General features: G+C 41.6%; 1 protein-coding gene across 1 annotated transcript; it reads right to left on the bottom strand.

Moving 5' to 3' along the window:
* Positions 1–5,687: 5,687 nt before the first annotated feature.
* LOC131487932 (high affinity immunoglobulin epsilon receptor subunit beta-like) lies at positions 5,688–16,699 on the bottom strand. Its single transcript, XM_058689129.1, has 7 exons — positions 16,426–16,699; positions 15,250–15,373; positions 14,580–14,714; positions 12,485–12,541; positions 11,378–11,533; positions 10,934–11,032; positions 5,688–9,823 (listed from the first exon to the last, which is right to left on the bottom strand). The coding sequence occupies exons 1-7, from the start codon at positions 16,485–16,487 to the stop codon at positions 9,725–9,727; spliced, it is 732 nt and encodes a 243-aa protein (XP_058545112.1). The 5' UTR covers positions 16,488–16,699; the 3' UTR covers positions 5,688–9,724.
* Positions 16,700–26,368: the final 9,669 nt, after the last annotated feature.

The following is a 26,368-nucleotide window of genomic DNA, read 5'->3' as shown; positions in this document are numbered from 1 at the left end:
ACACATTATGCACCGCAATACAGACCCATAACCATGGTTGAACATTTTCACAGAGACATGGGAGAAAGACTGTCTTGAACCCATAGCTTACAGTCCTCACTTCCACACATACCAAAAACCCTCAGAGTTAGTAATGGCGAGTCATCTCTGGCAACAGACACCCGTGTCCATCCTGGCATCCCGTTCCATCCTAAATTTCTCTCTTCCTGGTAGAAAATATAAATTAACCCATACAGGAAAGGGAATATGCAAATAGGTCAACATCCAGCATTTGGTAAGATTATCTTAAATATGTATGTTGGATTTTTATAATGGAAACCGGTGGTGGCGGTGGGGGGCGCTTCTCATTCCATATCCTACTTTGTGTAAAAGGGGCTGGAAGACTGGGGTCAATACTTCCCAGATACCTTAGCTAGTGTTCTAGAGGCAATTTATACTCTGCCCATGATACATGCTAGAAGAAGATCTGGTAGGAGAAAGAGAGAAGTTACGTACTTTTTTCTAAAATGGCAGGAAAAGGGGTGGATGCATGTTTCAGCAAGCACGAGGTTTACCTGCAACATTGGTTTTCCTATCAGTCACTTGCCTCAGTGTTTTAGGGTAGCTGTCTGGCCACTGGTGGGGCTTTCTGCAACTTCCTTCCTATCATGGAACTTCCTATCATCCTATCATCTTAATATACTGGAAACAGCTGTAAGTTTTTAAAAGGATAGGCAATGGCAGTGTCTTCCTGAATCTGGCTCCCCAATAATTTCCAACATTTAAAAAATTTTTTAATTATGGTAAAAAAAACACAACCAAAAATTTGCTATTTTAACCCTTTTTAAGTACAGTTTCAGCACTGTTAAATATATTCAGATACATGTGCAACAGCACTTAGAACTATCTCTTGTTGGGGCGCCAGGGTGGCTCAGTCAGTTGAGCATCTGACTTCGGCTCAAGTCATGATCTCACAGTTCGTGGGTTCGAGCCCCGCATCGGGCTCTGTGCTGACAGCTCGGAGCCTAGAGTCTGCTTTGGATTCTACATCTCCCTCTCCCTCTGTTCCTCCTCTGCTCTCACTCTGTCTCTCTCTCTCAAAAATAAATAAAGATTTAAAAAATTGAAAAATAACTATGTCTTGTTGCAAAACTGAAACTATACCCACTGAACAACTCATTTCCTACCCCAATCCCTGGCAGCCACAAGTCTACTTTCTGTGTCTAAAAATCTGACTTCCTTAGATCCTTATAACAGTGGAATCAGAATCATACACCATTTGTTTTTTGTGATTGGCTTACATTACTTAGCATAATGTCCTCAAGGCTCAGCCATGGTGTACATTTGACAGGATTTCCTTCTCTTTTGAGGCTTAAAAACATTCCACTGTGTGTGTAGACCACGTTTTCTTTATTCATTGGTCTGTTGATGAACATGTGGGTTGTTTCCACCTCTTCTGTTATTGTGAGTAATGCTGCAGTGGGTGTGGGTGTGCAAATATTTTTTCCAGATCCTGCTCTCCATGTATCCCCTGAAGTGGAATTCCCAGATCAAATGGTAGTTCTATTTTTTCACTTTTTGACGAACCCCGTACTGGTTTCCGTAATGGCCGTACCCATTTACATTCCCACCAACAGAGTGAAGGGGGGCTCTTTTCCTCACATCGTTCCCAATCCTTATTATTTATTGTTTTTGTTTGTTTTGAAAATGGCCATCCTAATCTACTACAGGGTTTTTGCTCTTTGGTTACGATGAGGCTTAGATGAAACATAGACAAAACAGGTCATTTTAAGCTGATGGCAACTTAACTTTAATGGCATACCAAAGCTCCCCCCATTAACTCCCCTTTACACTTTTGATGTCACAATTTACCTTCTTGACATGCTGTATTCATTAATAAGTTATTGTGGCTATTGTGATTTTTAACACTATTTTTCTTAACATTTATACTATAGTTATTAGGTGGCTAACATGCCAACCCGTTACAGAATCGGTCTTCTAACCCCGAAGGCACATTGACCTTTACCAGTGTGTTGTGTACTTCCATGTCCTTAACTAACATCTTTTTATTCCAGCCCAATGGTCTGCTTTCAGAGATTCTTGCCGGGCAGGTCTAATGGTGATCAACTCCTTCAGCTTTTGTTTGTCTGGAAAGATCTGTATTTCAGCTTCATGTCTGAAATAACTTTGCTGTATACAGTATTCTTGGTGGGCAATTTTTTTCTTTCAGCACTTTGAATATGTCATTCCACTATCTCTTGGACTGTAGGGTTTCTGCGGAGAAATCTATTAGCCTGATGGTTGTGTAGGGTTTCTTTGTAGGGTGGGCTTCCTGCTGGGGTCCTAAAAGCAGTCAGCAGGAACTACATCCCTTTCATGTTCTCTGGTACTCTTATCTGGCTCTTTCTTGATCTCCTCCATACTCCCAGTCATGGAGCCACAAAACTCAGGGTGTTACCAGAGAGAGACAGGTTTCTCCAGCAGTGAGCTGCACAGCTGTGGCAGCTGGGAATTCACGCGTTGCTCTCACTTTTCCCTGAGAGAGGTCACCGCCAACCACTTCAGCCCCCATGCTGTGGCTCCTCAAGGAAAGGGCACCACCGGAAGTTCCTCTAACACTCTCCAATGTGTCCAAACTTGGCATTTGTTTTGGTTTTGCTTTGTTCAGAGTGCTAGAGTCTTTCCTTGGCAAGATTGGACTTCTACAAAGTCTCTCTTGCCTATGAGTGTCTGCCCAGGTGAGCCCTCTCCTGGTTTTCCCCTACTGGAGGCCAAGGGGTCTGGGACCAGGTAGCAAGCTCCCGCGGGTTCTGCAGCCCCTCCTGACATCTGTCTGCCTGACTCCAGATGCACAAGTCAGCAAAACTCTTCCTAGGTCCCTTGGTGTTTGGCACTGAACCCCATAGCTCTTGTAGAGGTGCTTTTGTTCACAGATGGAAGAGTCAATGTTTAGTAAGGGGAACAAAGAAGAGAGATATCTTATGCTTCGTGATGTTGATGTCATTTCAATGCTCCAAGTTTTCCACATCAGGAACAAATGAACAATCACTTAGAAGATGATAGAACTCATCTATTCTACACGTCTCATTACCAAGAGAGGTGGCAGAACCAAGTGGAAACAACATGGCTATTAAATCAAGCTGGCTTGGGTTTAAATCCCAACTCTGGAATCTACTGGCTAAATGGCCTTCGGTGAATTATTTTTATACTTGTGTAAAGAACCTTGCAGATTTTAAAGAGAGATATTGTTTACCTCTAAGTTTGTTTTAGGGATTAAAAGTGAACTAAAACAAGGCTTCCAGCAGAAGGCTAGAGACCTAGTGGAAATTCAATTAACTTTCGCTTTATTCCCTTGGGAGTTAGAATTCCAGTTCAGCTTTTTGAAATTTAGTTGATTTCCTATGGTAACTTCCCTGCTAAGGATATTGTTCCTCTTTGTTCTAATAGTGTCTCTATTCACCCAAATGAATCTTTCTTTTTCTCTCTCCCTATTTGAATATAAACTTTTGAAGGACAGGATTTGTAGCATATTTCTTACCTTCTGTGACAGAGTAAAGTATCTGGAATTCAACATGAGATCAGCCATCATTCTGTTCTATTGTCATATCCATAGAATCCCATTAGATAAAATATCTATGTTATTTACAAGTGGCAAAAATGTGGCCAGAGGCTGGAAGTGATAGTTGTCTATCCTACGATACTTGTTTCTTGAAACAAAAAAATATTGAAAACTACTACACCATGTAAAAATGTTCCTAACTTTCTTACATAGACTAATTGCCAACACTCCTTCTGACTGGCTTAAATCTATCCTTGTGACCAAGTCCTTACAGAAGCATGGGCCAGAATCCAACCCAAAATGTTATCTGAGGCCACCAAAGAACAAGAACAGGAAATGAGCTGTTCTATCTGGGCACCTTTTTGCCACAGCTGAATGTTAGAGCCCAGAATCTCCCTTGATTATCCATCCCTCTCTTCCCTGTGTTTGTTTCAGGTTGAGGCTTTTGCACTGTTTTCCTAGGAGTTCGTTCCTAATAGGTTAATAGTATGTGTTAAGATATTTCTCATCACCCAAGAGAAATGTTTTTATAAGTTGCCCTCCCAAGGCTCATCTGAAAGCATTTTTTTTCTCTATAGCATCTCCCCACCTACTTCTCTGATGGTTTAGGGCTAAGACAATATCATCCTCTAATGTACATTTCATGCATTTCAATTTAGTTAGAAATATTCTATGTGAAGGCTGCTAATAATTACCTTCCTTTGTCCCTTCCAGGATCCCACACCCACTTTCTCCCACTAGAAATGACAAGGTATAGGTGAATTTTGTGAAGGACTTCTGAGAAGTTGGGATGTTGTGTCTCTTTTTGGGTTCAAGATTAGGCATCAATCTTTATGAATGCAGTATATCCTATTCACCATTCCAGGCACTTGGCTACATGATCTTTGGGCATGCATAATGAATTTGAAATAGTTATATTTCATATACCCATTTAAGAAATAAGAAAAATAACCTAAGATAAAATTCCCCAAGGTCAGAGAGTTGGTATCTAATGCAGCTACTGCAATTTGCTTCTGATTGTATTATATTCCCAAGTTCACATTCTAAACAATTCCTGTTCCTCGATATCATTCACCAAAACCCTAGGCAGGGCATCCCAGAGAGAAGCTGTTTGAGAGACATAAACTGAGCCCACTTGACCATTTGTGGAGTGAGTAGAGGTCTTCCGGGGCCGGGGTGGGGGGGGGAATACTCATGAAACATAGCAACTATCAACGGACTTTCACACTCTTGCATATATAAATTCACCTCAACACTCTACATAAATCTGAAATTATGGATACAGTACCTTATTTTATCAGTGTTTTTTGTAGGTAAACCCAACCCTCATAGAATTGAATAATTTGGGAAATTTTATTTCTAAGACAATTTTCAGAAAGAAACCTTAGGTGAGCTTTTTGTCAGAAGAGTTGAGAACAAATATTGTTGCAGACACCTTGCTAGGACACACGTTAAATAGCATCAGATAGCACTGATTGCTTCTGCCATCCCAACTACAAACTTAATAATTGTGATTTACCAAAAGCACAGAAATATCAGTTAGAAATCTTTTGTCACCTCTTCAACAATTTTCTGATCATTTTAGATGGAGAGCCCGAAGTCCGCAAAAGGAAAAGACTGTTCCCAGTTCACATTGCATAGCAAATAAATAAGAGTCAGGACCAACTTGTAACACGAGATTCATTTTTTTTTAATGCTTATCTTTCAGAGAGAGAGAGACAGAGTGTGAGCGGGGCAGGGGCAGAGAGAGAAGGAGACACAGAATTTGAAGCAGGCTCCAAGCTCTGAGCTGTCAGCACAGAGCCCGATGCAGGGATCGATCTCATGAACTGCCAGATCATGACCTGAACCAAAGTTGGATGCCTAACCATCTGAGCCACCGAGATGCCCCAAAATGAGGTTCATGATAACAATTTCTTTAACCCTTTATCCCACCATTTATTGACAAGACATGGCTGACAATTGTTCTTACAACTGTTTTCTGTCCATAGGGTTATTTATAGATTATTCCATTTGATAAAACACTGATTAAAAAAAGAGGACTCCACACCCTGTTCTTGGTCCCAGGCAATTGAATTGGTGCTTTGATTCTCTGTCATCCTTGGTCAGACCCTCACCCTCAAACACAAATACAAACACAGATAAGAAATCAACTGAAATTATTTCAATTTATTGCACAAATACTAGTAATTGAGGATACATCAGGAAGATCCCAAGTACACTAACAATTATTGATCACATACCACATCACAGGGTGAAGTGGTTATGAAGCAAAAAATGAAGGCTGGATGAATAGGTGTGCATTAGGCAGTCTTCATGGAGTAGATGACCTTCAAGTTGAAATTCTTAGAAAGATAATTTGAAGCAATGAATGTGTGAAGAAGGCCAGTTGCGTGCTCAGGGTATGCCTGAAGTGGGCATATGATAAAAGGCAGGCAGGGGGCAGGACAACTATCAGAATGGTCTTGAGACAAAAATTGTGTCATATACACAGGAAAGATATAGTCAATAACATGGTTAAAATATGAATTGAGTTAGAGAAAGAATGATAATGTACAATTGTAAAGGATCCATTTCTCTTTTTTTGCATTTTTTTGCATTTTTTAAGTTTATTTTCATTTATTTTGAGAAGTAGAGAGCAAACAGGGGCAGGGCAGAGAGAGAGAGAGAGAGAGAGAGAGAGAGAAAATCACAAGCAGGCTCCACACTGTCAGCACAGAGCCTGACACAGAGCTTGAACTCATGAACCATGAGATCATGACCTGAGTCAAAATCAAGAGTCAGATGCTTAACCGAGTGAGCCACTCAGGCGCCCTGGACTGAATCCATTTCTAGGGGTCTTGGTAGACCAGGCTTTGGAGTTTGGATGGGAATATATATGCCATGGAAGCGATGTGATCAAGAATGGTGATACAATGTAACAAGCAACACAGTGAAAGGGTATATTTTCATGTTGCTATCAAATTTTGAGAAACACAATTTTATTTCAGAAAAATGAAAGTAGAAAACCCGAGGTTCTAAGGCTAGATTAAGCATACCAAGTGTGTGGTTATGTGATCACTTTTATGGCCTGGGGAAATTAATCTCTCCCTGTCACTTTTTAATTTTGGCAAAGTATATAAAACATAATTATTTTATTAATGACTTGTGAATAATGCCCCAAGATGACTCTTCTGACCCTCCACAGGACTCATCTGCTTAGGCTAAAGATGTGAATTATTTTTTCCTCCTCTTACTAACAAAAACATCCACAGCAATGTAATCATTTTGCTTATTTTTCTTTGTGATTTTTGATTCGCAGTCTATTCTCTTACTTCTCGTATCACATACACCTGCATTGTCTCTTTCTAAATGCTTCTGCAGATGTTCTGTTCACTTACTCACCACCAGCCCCTGGTTCAAATTTCTCTGCACCTCTGGCATTCATTCACCATTGCTACTTTCTCTCCCCATCTCTGTGCCTCACCTGGAGGCAGACTTCTCTCTTGCCTACCACACCCAGGACAAGACGTCTCTTGTAGACTTCTCTCTCACCCTGCCAGCAGATGCTGTCTGAGCTGGTGAGTTATTCTCTCTTGATCTGACCTCTCTCTACTTTGAACTACCTGCTGTCTACTGTTCCACAATGCACTTTTCTGACTAATTCTTGTATCTTCTACCCTAGAATTTTGTCCTTCCCATCACCCCTGTGATTATCGGCATGTGAAAGTTAACTTGGCTTCCCTTCTATCTCAAAATAATTCCCCCAGAGTATTAGTCTGCTTCATTAATGATCTCTCCAATAATGACACCAAATTTCATTTTGACCAAAACTCTGTATTAGATGCCATCAGGCTCTCTCTACTGCATTTCTTTTTTGTCTCCTAAAAATAAAAGCCTAAGACTGAGCCTAATTTAGGTCTATAGGTGCTCCTCCCTCATCAATGCATACTTTTTTTGTGTGAGAGGGAGAGAGAGAGAGAAAGCATAAGTGGGGGAGGGGCAGAGGGCAAGGGAGAGAGAATTCTAAGCAGACTCCACCAGTGAGGAGCCCAACTCGTGGCTCAATCTCACAACCATGAGATCATGACTTGAGCCAAAATCAAAAGTCAAACACTTAACTGACTAAGCCACCCAGGCACCCCTCAGCAATTCATATTTCTGACTTCCTACATCAGATTCATCAATTCATATTTCTGACAATCCATGTTTCACACACACTTACCAGGTATTCTCCTTTGACCTTAGACCCAGTGACGGAATGTGTTTATCAACCAATCGCTTATCAAATCTTGTCTTTTAATTCAACTTGTTAACAACGTCTACCAATTTCTCTTTCACTCCATGTTTTAGGTATGACCATTTCTCTCCCTCCCCACTGACTCCATTTAATCTCAAGTCCTCATTCATTTATTCTTCTTTCATTTCAAATTCCTCATTAAATGATCTTTCCATTTATGGTTTTCCTGTTTTTTTACCCATCCATGTCACCAGATACTGAGTAACCTAGTAAAACTCCCCACTGCTCACTCATCATTCTGCAAACATTATTGAACAAAATTGTGTCCGTGAATGTGAAATATGAATGATTCAGAAAATATACAGATTTTTGTGAGACTTTGTGTCTTTGAAAAAAATGTATGATCATTAAAGGGATGTAAAGTGTTTGCATATGGAGGGACACCTGGGTGGTGGCTCAGTCGGTTAAGCATCTGACTCTTGATTTCTGCTCAGATTCATGAGTTTGAGCCCCATGTTGGGCTCTGTGCTGACAATGCAGAGCCTGCCTGGGATTCTCTCTCTCCCTCTCTCTATACTCCTTCCACTCTCTCTCTCTCTCACTCCCTCTCTCCCCAAAATAAATAAATAACCATTAAAAATATTTGCATGTGGAAGTTGTATATAGTGTAAGGTGTGTGTGTGTGGGTATTTGGTTTGAAAAAAAATTATCATTTAGAGAAAAGAACAATTTTGACTGGAAAACCTTAAAGAATGAGGAGGGACTTAAAGTAGGGATTGAAGAAAGAAGAAATTCAAGCAAGCACAGAAGAGATGACAGAACGTTTCAAGTTGGGGTGCTGATGTGATATGGTCAAACACAGTGTATTTAAGAGAGAAAATTGAAGTGGAATTAGAGAGTGGGGCCATTTGAGTTAGTTTTAAGTGTGTGTGTGTGTGTGTGTGTGTGTGTTCCCACAATAGACCTTTAATCCTGGCAGGTAAATTATTCCTAATGTCTTAATTTTACATATGAGAAAAACCAGATTAAGTAAAAAAAAAAATTAAATAACTTCCCACAACCCACTCAACTAATAAGCAATAGGCCTGGGATTCCAATGCATTTTCTAAGATCTGTGATCCTTCTAACATTCCATGTTGGACTCTCCACATAAGATCAAACATAAGCAGGAAGCATCCACTGCTAAGCTGATGTGATAAACATCCACCAAAATGATTAATAGAATAGAATTCTTTTCAAATTTCCATCTGACTATATTCCTATTGCTAATTATCTGCCAATTGGCCTCCTTCTCACCTCCAAATTCACCTTAAAGTAATTTCTTTCTTCTTCGCAACTCAACCTGGCACCTGACCTAGTGGTATATCTTCTCAGAATGTTCCCCCATCCACTCCATAAATACACTTTGAGCTCCCATGATATAGGAAACTGGGAAACATGAAGTGAAAGAGACAAGTGTGGAAAACTTAGAACACTTATTTGGTCCTCAGTATACATTTGCTGAATGGGCTTTGTCCTTTAGGTGCTTACAGTCCAGTAGGGGGACATATATCACGCACATCTGTAGCCCTTACGAACTCTGAAAAGGGCTAAGAACCAAACATGACCGAACTGTCAAAGTTTAACTCATCTCTCAACCAGACTTCCTCTTGTTTCCTCTATTTGCACCATTATAAGCACAGAGTAAATGCTAACTGATTATTTGTTGACTTCCCACAAAAGTAGGTACGAGACAGCAATAGAAAACAAGAAAAATAGGAGTCAATCATATCTAAAAATGGGTGAGGCAGGGGGAGTCTAGGTGAGCAGAAACAACAGATAGAGTATTACCATCTGGAGAATAAATCTTAATGTAAAACTGGCAGACCATAGAGAGAATTGAAATTTTGTCGGTAGCCCCTTAAACAAAGATCTTGGTTTTTTCTAGACCTTTTGCTGTGAGTCAGAATGTTCTGAACACATAATTCTTATGAATCAGCAGGAGAAGATGTCTCCCCTTTGTCTTCCAACTCACTGTAAATTGGCGAATATATGTTTAATTCTTCATAAAGACGATCTTCTGGAATCTGATGAGGGAAAAATGATTTAATATTAATCACCAGGAATTTTCCACCACTAGACGACTTGTTCGAGAGATCTATCTCATCTCTTTTGACTTTCTGAGTGTCACTCTCTTTCTCATTACACTGTAATTATTACTTCCATCTCCAATAAACCAAGCCAGACTGGCTGGCCAAGTGGGCCCAGGAGAAATTACATCAGTCAATAACAAGCTGGTGAGACTACTGTGTCTGAACTTTGGTATATCTGCTGTCTTATTTATCTTTGGAGGCAAGTGATCAAAACAAAAAAAGGCCACCAGACTTGAATGCTTTGGCAAATGGACAGATGAAGGGAGTGTGTATCATCTGGAAGATTTGAGTCAGTGCTTGTGCAAGTATTGGTGAGTTCTTTTCATACATCAAAGGTATAATGGATGGGTAAGGCAAGCAGAAATGTAGTTGGTAATCATGAATTAGGAAGGAAAGAAAATTGAGCCTTCAGAGCAAGTAAGAAGGTGAAAGCCAAGAAAAAAGAGAGAGTAGGAACACATATGAGGGACCTATTCTAGAAGAGAAAATAAGCCCAGATACCTGGGAGGTTCCATCACATGCTACTTTCACATTTGTCTCTCATGCTCAACCCACAGCCTTTTCTAAAATTATGAAAACTCTACTTTCCTCATGCTCAGTCATGAGGATATACCCGGAGATTGGGGCTTTTACAAGTGGAAAAATGTGATTTAAAATACGAGATTTGGGAACCAAAATACTGAAACATGAAGAAATAATTTTCTAGAAGAAATGTTCCCAGAGATCCAGGCCGTACTTTTTTTTTTTTTTTAATTTTTTTTTTTCAACGTTTTTTTTAAATTTATTTTTGGGACAGAGAGAGACAGAGCATGAACGGGGGAGGGGCAGAGAGAGAGGGAGACACAGAATCGGAAACAGGCTCCAGGCTCCGAGCCATCAGCCCAGAGCCCGACGCGGGGCTTGAACTCACGGACCGCGAGATCGTGACCTGGCTGAAGTCGGACGCTTAACCGACTGCGCCACCCAGGCGCCCCCAGGCCGTACTTTTAAGATGAAGCTCAAATTCTCCAGTTTGTCATTCAGGATTATCAGGCCTCTACCTACCTTCTTTTTCTGGAATACTTCTCCAAGGCCATAGATCATGAGTGACACAGCACTACAAAACCCCAGGACGGTGAGAAACAGGATCATTGCCACGGTCTCCTGTTGAACAATAACCAACAAGACAAGTGGAGTCACAAGGTAGGTGCCCTGAAAATGTGCTCCATTATAGCAGCCCCTGATTTCATCACCCCGTCAACGTGATCAGTCCCAATGAAGTGACATACGCTTGGGGACACCACACGATGGTCGTCCAGGCAGGTGACTCCAACCTCACAGAATTCAGCTGGGAAGGGGTCGGCAGCCAGCATCTCCATACATGCACCCCCAGAACACTACATTATGTGATAGAGGTTACAGCAGAGGATGGGGTTCACGGAAAAGGGAAAGAGAGCTCTTACTTGGATTGGGAGTCAGAATCTTAGCACTTCCACAAGAAATACATACGGTGGAAAACCAAGCCACAAAGCAGAAGTCATCTCCATGAGTTTCCTGGCAGTTGTAGATATGAGGCCAGCAGCTCTTCAAGTTGATGGTCAGGATGAAGATTCCTATTCCTGCAACAATGCTGCTGACGGTGTTTGCTCCCAGGCTTCCCCACACCTGATGGTGAAGGACAACACTCAGACCTGGGCTTCCATCTGCCAGCGCATTCAGTAGACCTCCCTGCATTCTTACGGCTGGTTGCATCCAGTAAATTCTGCCTTGGTTCCAAATGTAAACTGAAAAAGGAATGGCAGATCCTCTTTGCCATTCTTCTCCTAGTCTTCATGAGGAAATGCTTCTCTCTACTCAACCGGGCCCCATGTTGCCTCCTCATCTACCAGGTTTTTCATGCCTCATGAATCCAAGTGGGGAAACTGTTCATACACCCAAATACTCTGGCTCAGAGTAGAGCCAGTTCTACTCTGGTTGATGTACTCATTGTTTACTAAGCATCTATAACCTTCTTGCTAGGACTGTAGTCAGGAAGGCCCTTGTGGACACACATCATCTCTCCTCAAGCAGTCTCCTTAATCAGAAACAAATCAGGGGCGCCTGGGTGGCTCAGTCAGTTAAGCCCCCGACTTCGGCTCAGGTCACGATCTTGCAGTTCGTGAGTTCGAGCCCCGCGTCGGGCTCTGTGCTGACGGCTCAGAGTCAGGAGCCTGCATCTGATTCTGTGTCTCCTTCCCTCTCGGCCCCTCCCCTGTTCACTCTCTGTCTCTTAATAATAAATAAACGTTAAAAAAAAAAAAGGAAATAAAAAAAAAGAAACAAATCATCCATTTGATCATATGACTGTACTCACAAGGACAAGGCCCAGTGTGGGGATATTTCTTAAAACAAGTGTCAAGGTACTGATGCTTTACTGTCTTTTTAAGAAGACGATTGATATTGTAATGGTTATATTTTTAATGATTATATCCAACACAAAGTAGATTGGATAAAAAAAAAAAACCACATCCACATTCACTCATTATAGGGGAGATGATGGCACATCTCCCTCAAGACTCCTAAAATTCCATTTTTCTTATTTTCTCACAGATGGATAAAGACAGAATTGCAACTCACCAGATATATGGCATATTTCTTTTCAGACAGAATTGGAAAAAATCCGGAAATAGCAAACTGTTCAAAAGGAAGGAAAGGAGAAATAAAGTGAGTCTCTGTCTGTCTTTACTTCCCCTTTCTCCCCTATCCTCCAAATGTAAGGTTAAGTTGTGGGTACTCTATAAAGCTATGTATTAATATTTCCCATAAGCTCATCATTGTTGAGTTCTTATGTCCTATAGGGTGCTTCTCAAAATTAAGTGTGCATATGAATCATGTGACAGTCTTGTTAAAATACAGATTATTATTTTTTAATGTTTATTTATTTCTGAGAGAGAGAAAGAGCAGGGAAGGGGCAAAGAGAGGGGGACAGAGGATCTGAAGTGGGTTCTGTGCTAACAATGGGACTCTAACCCATGGACCACGAGATTATGACCTGAGGCGAAGTTGGACATTTAACTGACTGAGCCACCCAGGCATTCCCAGATTACTTCTTTTAATTGAAGTATATGTGACACACACACAATGATACATTAGTTTCAGGCATACAACATAGTGATTCGACAAGTCAATCCATTACGCTCTGGTCACCACAGGTATAGCTACCATCTGTCCCCGTACGACGCTATTACAATACCACTGACTATACTCCCTGTGCTGTGCCTTTTATTCCCACGACTGATTCCTTCCATAACTGGAAGTCTTTATTGCCCACTCCCTTTCACTCATTTTGACCATCCTCCAACACCCCTCCCCTCTGGCAACCTCCAGTTTGTTGTCCGTATTTATGGGTCTGTTGCAAAATGCAGACTTTTATCCAGTAGGTCCTGGAGGGGGCGTGAGATTCTTCATTTCTACCAGGCTCCCGAGTGATGCTGATCCTGACAATCCATGAGTTAGTGTTGGAGTAGCAAGGTCCAGCAGACCTGGTACATGACTGTTGTAAAATGGCTCTCATTTTGTTGTAATTATCTGTTTGTATGAGCATCTTGTGTGTTAGAGTGTCAGTCCCTTTGGGCAAGAAGCGTGTGTTTGTGGCATGCATATCTTGGGTCTCACGTAGGTCATGTAGACATAAAGTAATTATGAAGATGTACATGGGTAAAGATTTCTTGAAAATATAAATCAATAACACAAATTCAAAACAATTTCAAAGGTTCAGAGTGTATGATGTGTAGAGAGACACCTAATAAGCAAAGTGTATGGGATGAAGGACAGTAGAGAGACGTGTCAAAATACGGCAAAGGTTCAAAAAGAGTCATGGAAGGGTGCCTGGGTGGCTCAGTTGGTTGAGCATCTGACTCTTGATGTTGGCTCAGGTCATGCATGATCCCAGGGTCATGAGCATGGAGCCTGCTTCAGATTCTCTCTCTTACTCTCTCTGTCCCTCTCCCCCACTTGTGCTCTCTATCTCTAAATAAATAAATAAATAAATATTTTTTTTAAAGGAGATACAATGAGAAAGCACCTAAAAGAGTTTCCAGGACACAGTATGAGTTTATCAGATGCCCTTGGCCTTGTTTGACCTTGTCCTCCTCACCTCCTCAGTCTCTTCCTCTTGCCGTCACGAAGATAACTTGACTGACAAATAGTGTGAGGGATATTTTTCTGGAATTGGATTCTGAACGTTTATTTATTTATTTATTTATTTTGATGTTAATCTCTATTTTTGAGAGAGAGAGGAGACAAGAGGGAAAAGTGCAGAGAGAGATTGGGAGACACAATCTGAATCAGGCTTCAGGCTCAGAGGTGTCTACGCAGAGCCCGATGCCGGGCTCAAATCCAGGAACCATGAGATCACGAGCTGAGCTGAAATCGTACGCTTAACAAACTGAGCCACCCAGGCGCCCCTGGATTCTGAAAGTTTCGATTCATTTTTTATTAGCTAAATGTCCCTTGGGCAATTCATTTCACTTTTATTAATCTCAGGTTTCTCATCTGATAAAAGAGTACTAATGTGCTTACCCCAAGTGCTTTGTAAACTGCAATACATACATATATATATATATATATATATACTCTAAATACTAGAATAAATAGTTGGTTAGATCTGATGTGGGCAAGAGAAAAGCTACATGCAGTGTTATCTCAGAGGCAATTGTAGATGTTTACTCACAAACATTGCTCCCCAGAATGGGTAGCCTGCTTTAAATGATGAAAAAAAATCTTCCTTAAATTCGGAAACATTGATCGCAAAGCAGACGATTATTCCAAAACAAAGACATATCAAAGCAATCAGAATTTGTGTTACCTGTAGAAAAAGATGCATATGTTTTGTAAAATAAGAAGATATTTTTTCAAGACTGCATCAAAGTCCTTATGATGAAGGCCAAACATGAGAAATTGCTTGGGTGTCTTAAGCCATCCTGAGACAGAATTCAAATGCAATATTTTCTAGAATCATCAGGCCCCTCTAAGAATGGATACAGGCATGATCTGATGCAGGGATGGCCAATGCATTTCTCATGTGCCTCTATTTACATAGTCATGGTAGACATCAATAATTGTTCTTTCCATCGAGGTGCAGACAACAATTATTAATTTGATATTCATGATATTAACCCACCAGCAACTGGCCAGTGTTGGCAGATCCTCTTTGCCATTCTTCTCCTAGTCTTTATGAGGAAATGCTTCTCTCTACTCAACCGGGCCCCATGCTGCCTCCTCATCTACCAGGTTTTTCATGCATCATGAATCCAAGTGGGGAAACTGTTCATACACCCAAATACTCTGGCTCAGAGTAGAGCCAGTTCTACTCTGGTTGATGTGGGAAGATGTTCACTCACCCCCAGGAATTCCAGCTCCCTCCTCAAAAACCTCAGCCAGGTACGGCTTGGTGGGGCTGAGGCAGCCTCCTCCCGTAAGGCGTTATCATGGAGAGATACTTCCGAAAGTTCGATCTGGGGCGCGCTGTATAGTTTAAGCAGAAATTCAGCCGTGAGAAAATTCTCTCTCTGCGAAGTTCTTTACTGACAGGAATGGGGGGGCGGGGATTGACTATTTTTTCAAAAACAATCTTTCAGTGAAAGTCTTCATTATAATGTATAAGAAACTGAGTCAAAGTTAGTGGCCAAGATCACTGTCTGGCTAGTGATTAGATGAACAAAACGGAACAAAAAATGAGCCAAGTCTTCTTATTCTTGGTGTGGGGTCACTACCAACTTCTTTCTCAGTGATCTACGCTGATAAATAAACATAAAAGCAAACAGACGCGTTTACCTATGTGTCTCTCAGTCTTTTTAACCCAGAAATGGACCTGAACATATTTTGCCAATGACACACTCACCATGTGCACAAAGGAATGGCTTTTAAGGGTTGGTTAAATCTCTATTCTTGTTTTCAGCCTCAGAGGAGGCTAACCAGAGCTACTGTCCCTTCTAAAACTTTGGAATATACTTAATATTTTGCAATAATATTCAGTCCAATATTGTTTCCCAAAGCTCTGTCATCAGCCTCTCCTAAAATCTTTAAGAGGAAAGTCTTAATAACATGCCCATCTTCAGTATTCAAAGGAAAACTGAATTATGCACCTTCCCCGCCACCCCCCTGTTTTCTCTCTAAACAGTGGGACAGGATTCCGTGGAAGGAGGTTCACAAAGATTAAACCAGGGATGAGCCCAGGGTTGTTTTGAAAACTTTCTCTCCCTGAACACACCTCAGATGCAGAGGCAAGAAATCTCAATCTTCGTTAGTACGAAACTCCCCTACCTCAACCCCACAATATAAGGTCCTTCTGTGAGGAAGTTCACATTATTCCCAGTTCCCAAGCTGAGCGAAAACTTTCCTCCCCATCACCCACAGAGAACGAACTACTGGCAAAGTATAGCAGATAGCTTCTTTATACTCGATGTATTCATTAAACCAGATGGGTCTGTGCCTAAATCCATGAATTGGCGTCTCCCCGGCACTGTCACTATCACTGGCCCACTGGGAACAGAAAGAAAACAGTAGCCTGTACCTACCTGGAGGGGCTTTGTGGCATTGGGAAAGCAAGACCTTCCCTGCTACTACTTTCTGTGTCCATTTTCTCATGAGCTGAGCGAGCCACCCGTGAAGAGTGCTGTTACGATGAGCCTTGGTGGGCTTCCTCTCGCCGTGTGCTCCAGATGGTCAGTGAGGATGGGTTGTCTCATGACCTTGATGACTATCTTCATACTCAAGGCATGTGTCCCACAGATAAGCTTCCCAGCTGATAAAGAGCAGTAGGTTTGTTTGTGGTTTTGTTATATCGAAGAACAAAACTGAGGGACTGAACAGGGACAAGTATGGAATGAGGAAATTTGAGACTCCTGGAGAATAGACCTGCCTGTGACCCGGACCATTTACAGAACCAGAAAGAACAAAAAACAAAAACAGTTGAGTGGAGACTGAGAAGGTGAGAGAGAACCACAAGACAGAAAGAGATGTTCTTCTCTTCTGGAGCTTTCTCTACTTGGCCGTTTCTGTGCCAGAAGTTTTCCAAAGGTACCCTTGAGAAGCCTGTGTTCCCTGTTTATTTTTTTTTAATTTTTTAAATGTTTATTTTTGAGAGAGAGAGAGAGAGAGACAGAGAGGGGAGGGGCAGAGAGAGGAGACACAGAATCCGAAGCAGTCCCCAGGCTCTGAGCTGTCAGCACAGAGCCCGACGCGGGGCTTGAACCCACAAGCTGTGAGATCACGACCTGAGCCAAAGTCAGGCGCTTAACCCACTGAGCCACCCAGGCACCCCGTCTTCCCTGTTTAAAGTGTACTTGCCTTCATGCACAATCAAAGGCTGAAACACTGTCTGCAAGTGTATCTTAGCCTCTGGATCTCTGAATTGGTCTCTGACTTCAATATTTATTGTCTTTCTCTCTCTTCCTGACTTTTGGACACTATATGTATGAGTCTGCAGCAGACAGGCTCCAAGACTGGACAGGAAGAATGCTGTGGGCCTTTCCTGATAGAGTGTGGCAGCTAAGTGTTCACACGAAAGACTCCACGAGCTGCTAAATGTTACACTGACTCTGCTGCTTTGATTTCTGTGATGGTGAGGATGCGGCCATGGAGAAATGAGGGGCGTGAACTTGGTAATAAATCTTATAGGCCGATCGAAGCAGCATCGGACCGAGCAAGGTATCTAAATTAGGGTCCCAGCTGAATGAAGGTGCTCATTTTAATAGCATAACTAGCTAGACAAATGAATGCACAGGTTAAGATTCACAGATCTGGGATTGTTTCATTTGAGTTTAACTACAGACATAACCCAGAGTGGCTCTTCCTTAAACTATGAGATACTACAAATTGCACCTCTAGTCAGTCACCTGCAAAGTGTCTCTGAGATGTGATAAAAATCCCCCCTCATTCTCCAGGAAACTGAGATATGTGTGTGAACAGAGGACATTACATGATATACAAGCATAACTTTCATGACAGAAATTTACTAACCCATGTGCCATCTTCCCACTGTGCCTCTGGGAACCTGTGGACCTAACCAATGTCTTATTGGAATTAAGAAATAACACTCCTTACATGTACCCCAATGTTTATAGCAGCACTTTCAACAATAGCCAAATTATGGAAAGAGCCTAAATGTCCATCAACCGAAGAATGGATAAAGAAGATGTGGTTTATATATACAATGGAATACTACTTGGCAATGAGAAAGAATGAAATCCTGCCATTTGCAGCAACATGGATGGAACTGGAGGGTATTATGCTGAGTGAAATAAGTCAATCGGAGAAGGACAGATATCATGTTTTCACTCATATGTGGATCTTGAGAAACTCAACAGAAGACCATGGGGGGAAGGGAAGGGGAAAAACATAGTTACAAGCAGAGAGGGAGGGAGGCAAACCACAAGAGACTCTTAAATACAGAGAACAAACTGAGGGGGGATGGGGGAGGAGAAGGGAAAGTGGGTGATGGGCATTGAGGAGGGCACCTGTTGGGATGAGCACTGGGTGTTGTATGTAAGCCAATTTGACAATAAATTATATTCATAATAAAATTAAATTAAATTAAATTAAATTAAATTAAAATAATAAATGTTTTGCAAATGGAAAGAAAGAGAAAGAAAGAAAGAAAAAGAAAGAAAGAAAAGAAAGAACACTCGTTTACTTACATATTTATCCAAAAAGGACATCAGGCTCTGGGTCAGGCACTGCTCTGTCACCGAGCATGCAGGGGTGGATACCATGGTCCCAGCACTGGCCCCACTCACCCTCACAAGCTAGCAGAGTAGGACGTAGATAAATGAGATCAGGTCTCCAATATGTCAGATGCCGCTGGAAACACAGGAGATTGTAACAACTCTACCTGATAAGGGCTACGCAGCGTTCAAGGAAGAGATTCCCTGAACCAAGTATCATTTGAGCCAGGATTTAAAATTGCTTGCCTCTCCCTCAGTGAAATGAGACCACATCTGCTGGCAAATTGCCTGAAGAAGTGCCTGTTGATGGTGTTTCCTGGGAGCCCGGAATAGTGCATGAGGCATGCAGCAAAAAATTAGAGACTAGGCTTGAGATTTAGACGGGAAATAAATGGAGGATGGTCTGTGGTGTTCGGACAGGATACTCGTTTGCAAGAATTTTCAATAGCAAAGTGCAGATCAGAAACGGAAGACATATCTTCGGGCTTCCAGACTGTTTCATATGTGGGTTTCACCAGCCCCCTCTTCCCACCGTTCTTGAGAGGCCTACCCTCTCCTGGACCCACATGTGGGTCTTTTCAGCACGCACTGTTGTCTTTCACAATCGTGAACATTGAAACCTAGGCCAACATGACTTTCCTGTTTTGGTGGAGGCAAAATCGTCCAGATGAGTTTTAATCATGCCTCTGCCTGAAAGGAAGAGATAATAGTTAAAGGTTTCCCGCAGGCCGTGTATTTCCTCCTCCGGGCAGTGTATTTGCAGGCACTTTCCATCCATGCGACATCTTTTCCACGAGCGAAGCTTCTTCTCCAGGTACACACTACACACTGGATTTGTCTTTCCAAACTCAGAAGAAATTTGCTTTCAGATCCCATCTGAACAACTGTTTTCTCAAACTGAATGCTCAGTTTCCTTGAGATAAGTAGGCACCAGTTTGCATGTTACAAATGGAAAGTTGCTATCTCTTAGTGGGTATTTTCTGATACTCCCAAAGGAATTATTACAGCCTTATTCTCTCTGTCTCCCCCTACCCACCCTCTGCTTTCTACAACCCAGAGTATGGGTTCAATAAATACAACAGAGGGATGCCTGGGTGGCTCAATAGGTTAAGCATCCAGCTTCGGGTCAGGTCATGATCTCGTGGTTCGTGGGTTTGAGCCCCGTGTCGGACTCTGTGCTGACAGCTCAGAGCCCGGAACCTGCTTCAGATTCTGTGTCTCCCTCTCTCTCTGCCCCTCCCCCACTCACGCTCGGTCTCTCTCTCTTTCTCTCAAAAATAAACATTAAAAAAAATTTTTTTAAATAAATAAATAAATAAATAAGGATGAGAGGCCCAGAGAGGCCACAACTGACACCAAACTCCAGGATTCCCTGGGAAACTGGGAAGGAAAGGAAGGAAGGAAATAAGAAAATATTGTTCTTTTTAAATAAGAAAAACAGGCCAGGTGGCTCTAAAAAAAAAAGAAAACCTTTTTCTCTTCATTTACATGACTCCAGAAATGGGAAGAGAAAGATTGACACAGACTGCCTCAGGTGCTTAAAATCTCCTTGAACCCTTCTTTGAAATTGGAGCTTATCTGCCAGTCTGGGCCACTGAACTGCCAAGGTCCTGCACATGTTCATTCTTTATCTGCTCACACTCCTTCCAGCTCCCCAAATGGCACTTTCACAGGGAAAATCATACGCATGTAATATATTTGTTCTCTCGTGACCAAAAACATCTGCTTAGTGGGGAGAATATGAGACACCTAGAATCATGGGCAAGGGGCAGACATCAACTCGTATTCCTCGTATGGATGATGAGCTTGTGAGATTTCCTGAATCCTCTGCCTTTCCCGCTGCCCTCCTAAAATAACTATACTGGGATATTTGCTCAAATTCATTTTTTACTGTTTTCAGTATTATTCCAAACTTTTCACAATTTCCTATTCTTTATCGGCTTATTGGTGAAAATGTAATTTTTTTAATGTTTGTTTATTTTGAGGACAGGAGGGGCAGAGAGAGAGGGAGAGAGAGAGAATCCCAAAGCAGTTTCCGTGCTGTCAGTGCAGACCCCCACCTCGGGTTCAAGCTCATGAACCGGGAGATCATGACCTGAGCCAAAATCAAGAGTCGGATGCTTACCTGATGGAGCCACCCAGGTGCCCAGCAAACGTAATTTTACCTCCCAGTACCTTCCAAGTGTGGTATAAATTGCCTGTCAATCCTCTTTTTCCCATTGCTAACCCTGGAGAATAAGGTAGCACAGATTATCTCCTGGATCACCTGTCTGCCCTTGTTCCAGTCTGGACTGGTTGCCTCTAAGCATGTCACACTGCGGTCATCGTAGTACTTTCCATTGCCCTGTCTGACACTGGGTTCCCTATTTCCTTGATCCCGTGTGTTTCTCTTGCTTAGTGTACCATTGCAGGTTGGTAGTGTTAACCTTAAAGAACAAAAACGCCGAAAACAAAGACAAAACAACAGCCAGTTGTTCTAACAGCAAAATGAGTTTGCTCAGGAATAGCAAAGGAATTTGCAATTTGAGACAAGCAAAGTATGGCAACCTGCAGGCGAGTCCAAAAAGACCAGGGAAGCTCAGCTTTTATTAGAGTTCAGAAGGAAAATAAGGAGGATTATTCTGTACAAGAGTTCATTGGTGAAAAACAAGGATTTGAGGTTGTGGTGGCTTTTCACTGGCTGCAGGCAGAGGTGAGTGCATCGTTGCACGGACAAGGAGAAATCTTTCTTCTTTTTCTTAAAAGCAGAAAATAATTTTTATGTTTATTTTTGAAAGAGAGAGAGAGAGAGACAGAGTGTGAGTGGGGGAGGGGCAGAGAGAGAGGGAGACACGGAATCCGAAGCAGGCTCCAGGCTCTGAGCTGTCAGCACAGAGCCTGACGCGGGGCTCAAACCCACGAACTGTGAGATCGTGACCTGAGCCAAAGTAGGATACTTGACCGACTGAGCCAACCAGGCGCCCCAGAAGATAAAATTCTATGTGAAAATATCCTCTCTTGCTAAACTAATTCTTACCTTCCTTCCTCCTGCTGGTAAGGCAGGCTGGGGTGAGGAGGTGGGGGTTGGGGGGGGCGGGGGCGGGGGTGGGGGTGGGGAGTGGTATGTGTGCGAGAGCGCCCCCTGCAGGGCTCCCTAGCTCCGTTTTCAATTTACTCATGGTCAGGGTAGAACACACTCTCCAGTTACGAGCTGGGAAAGGGTACCTGGGAGATAGGGTTTTTGGGATTTTGCTAGCCTGAACATTTCCTGTTTTACACCCTTGTACTTGATTGAATTCTAAAGAGGCATAGAGTTTGAACGGGAAAATATTCTTTTGCTCAGAATCATTCACTCTATTTTCTTCATCTATAGTTCATTTTAGCAATTCCAATGTAACTTTTAATTACAAATATTTGTATGTGCCATGTATTTTCTCTCTAGAGATTTGTATAATATCTCTTCACCCATAGAGGTGAAAATACATGATGTTTGGATTTAATGTAAATCTTACACATTAATTTTACTGGATAGTCAGGGGCCATTTTTGAACTGGAGACCCACCTGTGTACTTTGTTATATAAAAAAAAAAAATTATCCATGTATTCTTTTTTGATAACTTCCTCATTTAAAAAGCCTGTTTCTTTCATCTTTGTGGGCCGCTTATTAGGGAGATGGCAGACATCCAGAATTTGTCTCTATTTTCATGTCCTTCTCACATGTAGAATACACTCATTCCAGCCCAATGGCTTAACTCATTCCAGCATCAACTCAAAAATCTTAATGATGTGGAAAACCAAGGCAGAAGGAAAAAATTTTCCTCACAACTTACAGCCATTGACAAGTCCTTAAGAGAGGCAGAGTGACCTTTGCCTGGGAGCTCAGCTGTCTTAATGATGACACTTTGCTAAGGGCAAAAGGGAATCTCAGCTTAACATTATCCTGACCCCCAGGATCCCAAGTCTACTTTAACATATAAAAATGCCTTTGAGGGGCGCCTGGGTGGCGCAGTCGGTTAAGCGTCCGACTTCAGCCAGGTCACGATCTCGCGGTCCGTGAGTTCGAGCCCCGCGTCGGGCTCTGGGCTGATGGCTCGGAGCCTGGAGCCTGTTTCTGATTCTGTGTCTCCCTCTCTCTCTGCCCCTCCCCCGTTCATGCTCTGTCTCTCTCTGTCCCAAAAATAAATAAAAAACGTTGAAAAATGCCTTTGAGGGGCGCCTGGGTGGCTCTGTCGGTTGGGCGTCCGATTTCGGCTCAGGTCATGATCTTGCGGTCCATGAGTTCGAGCCCCGCATCAGGCTCTGTGCTGACTGCTCAGAGCCTGGAGCCTGTTTGAAGTTCTGTGTCTCCCTCTCTCTCTGACCCTCCCCCGTTCATGCTCTGTCTCTCTCTGTCTCAAAAATAAACGTTAAAAAAAAAATAAAAAAAATTTAAAAATTTAAAAAAAATAAAAAAATAAAAATGCCTTTGAAAACTTCTTTATCTCTACCCCCTCCCAAGACATATTTTGGCAATCATACTCCAAGCTTATGGTCCCCTGATAAACATCTGAAGTGTCTCATGACTGAGTTTTTACTAAACAGTAATAAATTATCTTTTCCTAACAATAGCTAGCCCCCTCAAGGTCCTGGAAACCTTGTTTCCAAAATTCCTTAGAGACTTAAGCTGTCCCTAACCCCTTCCCAACCTGAATGTATATAATCAGTCACCCGTCACAAACCCAGTACAGCTCTTCCTGCCCAAGGTCTTGTCCCCATGCTTTAATACAAACACCTTTTTGCACCAAAGACGTCTCAAGAATTCTTTCTTGACCATTGACGCCGAATCCCAACACTTCAAGCCACATCATTAAGTCCCGAGTCTCAGCTAAGCAACATCTACATCAGATATGGTGAGACAATTCATCTAGAGGCAAACACTTTTATGGATGACTCCGGTTCATTTTTTTTTTTTTTTAAATTTGTTTTTTTTCAACGTTTTTAATTTATTTTTGGGACAGAGAGAGACAGAGCATGAACGGGGGAGGGGCAGAGAGAGAGGGAGACACAGAATCGGAAACAGGCTCCAGGCTCCGAGCCATCAGCCCAGAGCCTGACGCGGGGCTCGAACTCACGGACCGCGAGATCGTGACCTGGCTGAAGTCGGACGCTTAACCGACTGCGCCACCCAGGCGCCCCGATTCATTTTTAATCAGTATCAAATTGTGACAATTTATCTAACCCTTTCTTGGGTTGTGGCTTTATTTTAAATGTTTGACTTCATGAATTATTGTTCAATTGAAATAGGGACAAAATGAGTCTACAACTTATAATTTTATCTCTTAAGGTTTTTAAAAATTTATTTATTTACTTTGAGAGTGAGCAAGTCAGGGAGGGGCAGAGAGAGAGGGAGAGAGAGAGAGACTAAGGATCTATACTGATCTTTAAAAAGGAAAGAAAATTTCCCCTACTTGTAGATGCACATATAGTGAAAAATGAGCAAGATCTTGAAAGGAAAAATCATACAATTAAGGAGAATAACTGAAAACTATAAGACATTAATGAAAGAAATTGAAGAAGACAAAATTAATAGAAATATATTCCATGCTCATGGACTTAAAGAATTATACCGTCAAATGTCTGTACTACCCAAAAATAATTATACCGTGCAACTAAAACAATGTGGTATTTTCACAACAACAACAAAGTTCCTCAAAGAGGAAGTTCTGGATAGATGCTTGAATGTTTGTGTGCTACAATATAGTACATAAATTTCTAGAATTATTAGCTTTCTAAAAAGATGATGATGATGATGATGATGATGATGTCATTCTCTATAAAGTAAATTACAGATGTATTAAATCATCATGTCTCCATGGACTTGAGGTAAGGAAGGGTTTCTTGCACAAAACACGAAAGGCATAAATCATGATGAAACGTTGAGTAAATACAACTACAACAAAAACGTGGGGTGGAAACGTAACAAGAGCTAACAAAAACATCAAAATAAAACAAAACAAAATCAGAATGGGAGAAGATATTTGCAACAAATGCTGTTGAACAATACAAACAATGTATGTGTTCCTGAGACTTTCAGTTCCAGAAATAGGGTAAATTTCAGAGGTGGTTGGGTGAGAGTTCGATTTCTATTTTCTGAAATTCTCTTACATCACCTTCAGTTTAATACTGAGGTTAGTTTTTGCCACGACCACTAGTAGCTACTCGTTCCAGCTGCATCTTAATTCACAAATACGTTCCTCATATTTTACATTTGTCAACAAAGACTCCAACTTAACGATGATGGTTCCACAACTGAATCAACCCTTGGTCCAGGAACATTTTATGGGCTGAGAGAGTCACAAATGGAAGTGTTCTGATGGATTTGGATCTATCATGGTGGAGCCCAGGGTGAGGTTCACTCCCCCAAAATCTCAAGGTTGCCATCAATCTGGGGATAGCTAGAATGAATGCTGGCTAGTCAATCACAATATCCACTACAGGATGTCAAAATCCTGTAGCGATCCTGTTTTGATCAAAATTTGTTAGCCGTTATCTTTGGCAAAATGCAAAGAAATGATTTATTTATTTATAACATATTAGAGGAGAAAAATAGAATTAAATAATGAAAATGTTGATACAAATGTTACTACAAATACCTTTCCTTCAACTGAAGTTTTTTGCCTTGTGTACTGTATCAGATTCCTAACCAACCTTTCCTCCACTAACTCCTTCCAAAGGAGATCTCTAAATTTCAAGTAAGTGCATGGCTTGTCCATATTTATCCAGTGGTGTGCTGGTGGATATTCAACAACTGGCTTTCCAAAGCTAGAGGGTGGGGTGGGAACGTGACCTGTGGCTTCTACCAATCTCTGAGGTGTAAATACTACCACCATAGCCAATTGTCAGCTACCAAAAATATGTTAACTTGCGGTCCCTGCAAATTTAAAATCAGCTCTCACAAGTCGATATAAGCCCGCTCAACACCACTGCAGAAATTTTCAACTGCTTCTGAAGACTCCTAGAGTTGCTCTGTCTTATGGTCTCCTGTGAAGCGTGTGCTTTTTCTCTCTCCAAAGTTTTATCTTGCCATCTTTCCCACACACATCAAAGTTAGATACACTAAACTCTCCTGTTAGTTCCCTGGATATCCCCAATTCTCTTCAGCTGAAAGACATTTGCATGAATCCCCCTTCATCGTGCAAATTCTAGTAATCGTTAAGACCTCATTTTAGAAGAAAAGTCTTCTAAAAAAATGATATCCCCTCTAACCCAGGTTAGAAATTCTCCCTATGTCTTCCCAAGATTCCTATATTTTTCCTACCACAGCCCTTATTACTGCATGTTGTAATTACACATTTCCATTGGGTCTAAATCCCCCACTATGAGCAACCTGAGAGCAGAGACTATATATCATTCTCTATTGCACATCAAACTTTTCACACAGTGCATGCACATAGTAGACATTCCCTAAATATTGCTGAATGGATTAAAAAACATAATATATATATCATATATATATATATATATATATGATATATATATTGGTCCAGGGACCAATATTATATAATGAATATTATATAATGAGTGTGTGTGTGTGTGTGTGTGTGTGTTCTGAAGAAGAGAGGCAACAATTAGTAGAGAAGCGTATGAAAGAATTTTTGCCCATGTGGTAAACATGATGCTAAGAATAGCCTATGGGTATGAACTTACAGACATTATGAATGACTCAGCTCAGTATCAAGAGAGGGGAATTAATTTCTAAATCTGAAACATAAGCGCTTCAGCAGAAGATAAATCGGGAACCAGATACATCAGGAGGAGACTTAACATCAAACTGCCA

The sequence above is a fragment of the Neofelis nebulosa genome, chromosome 10 (assembly GCF_028018385.1).
Source record: "Neofelis nebulosa isolate mNeoNeb1 chromosome 10, mNeoNeb1.pri, whole genome shotgun sequence".
Classification (NCBI taxonomy): Eukaryota; Metazoa; Chordata; class Mammalia; order Carnivora; family Felidae; genus Neofelis; species Neofelis nebulosa.
The sequence above is the reverse complement of the archived record's forward strand: the minus strand, read 5'-3'. Positions and strand labels throughout refer to the sequence as shown.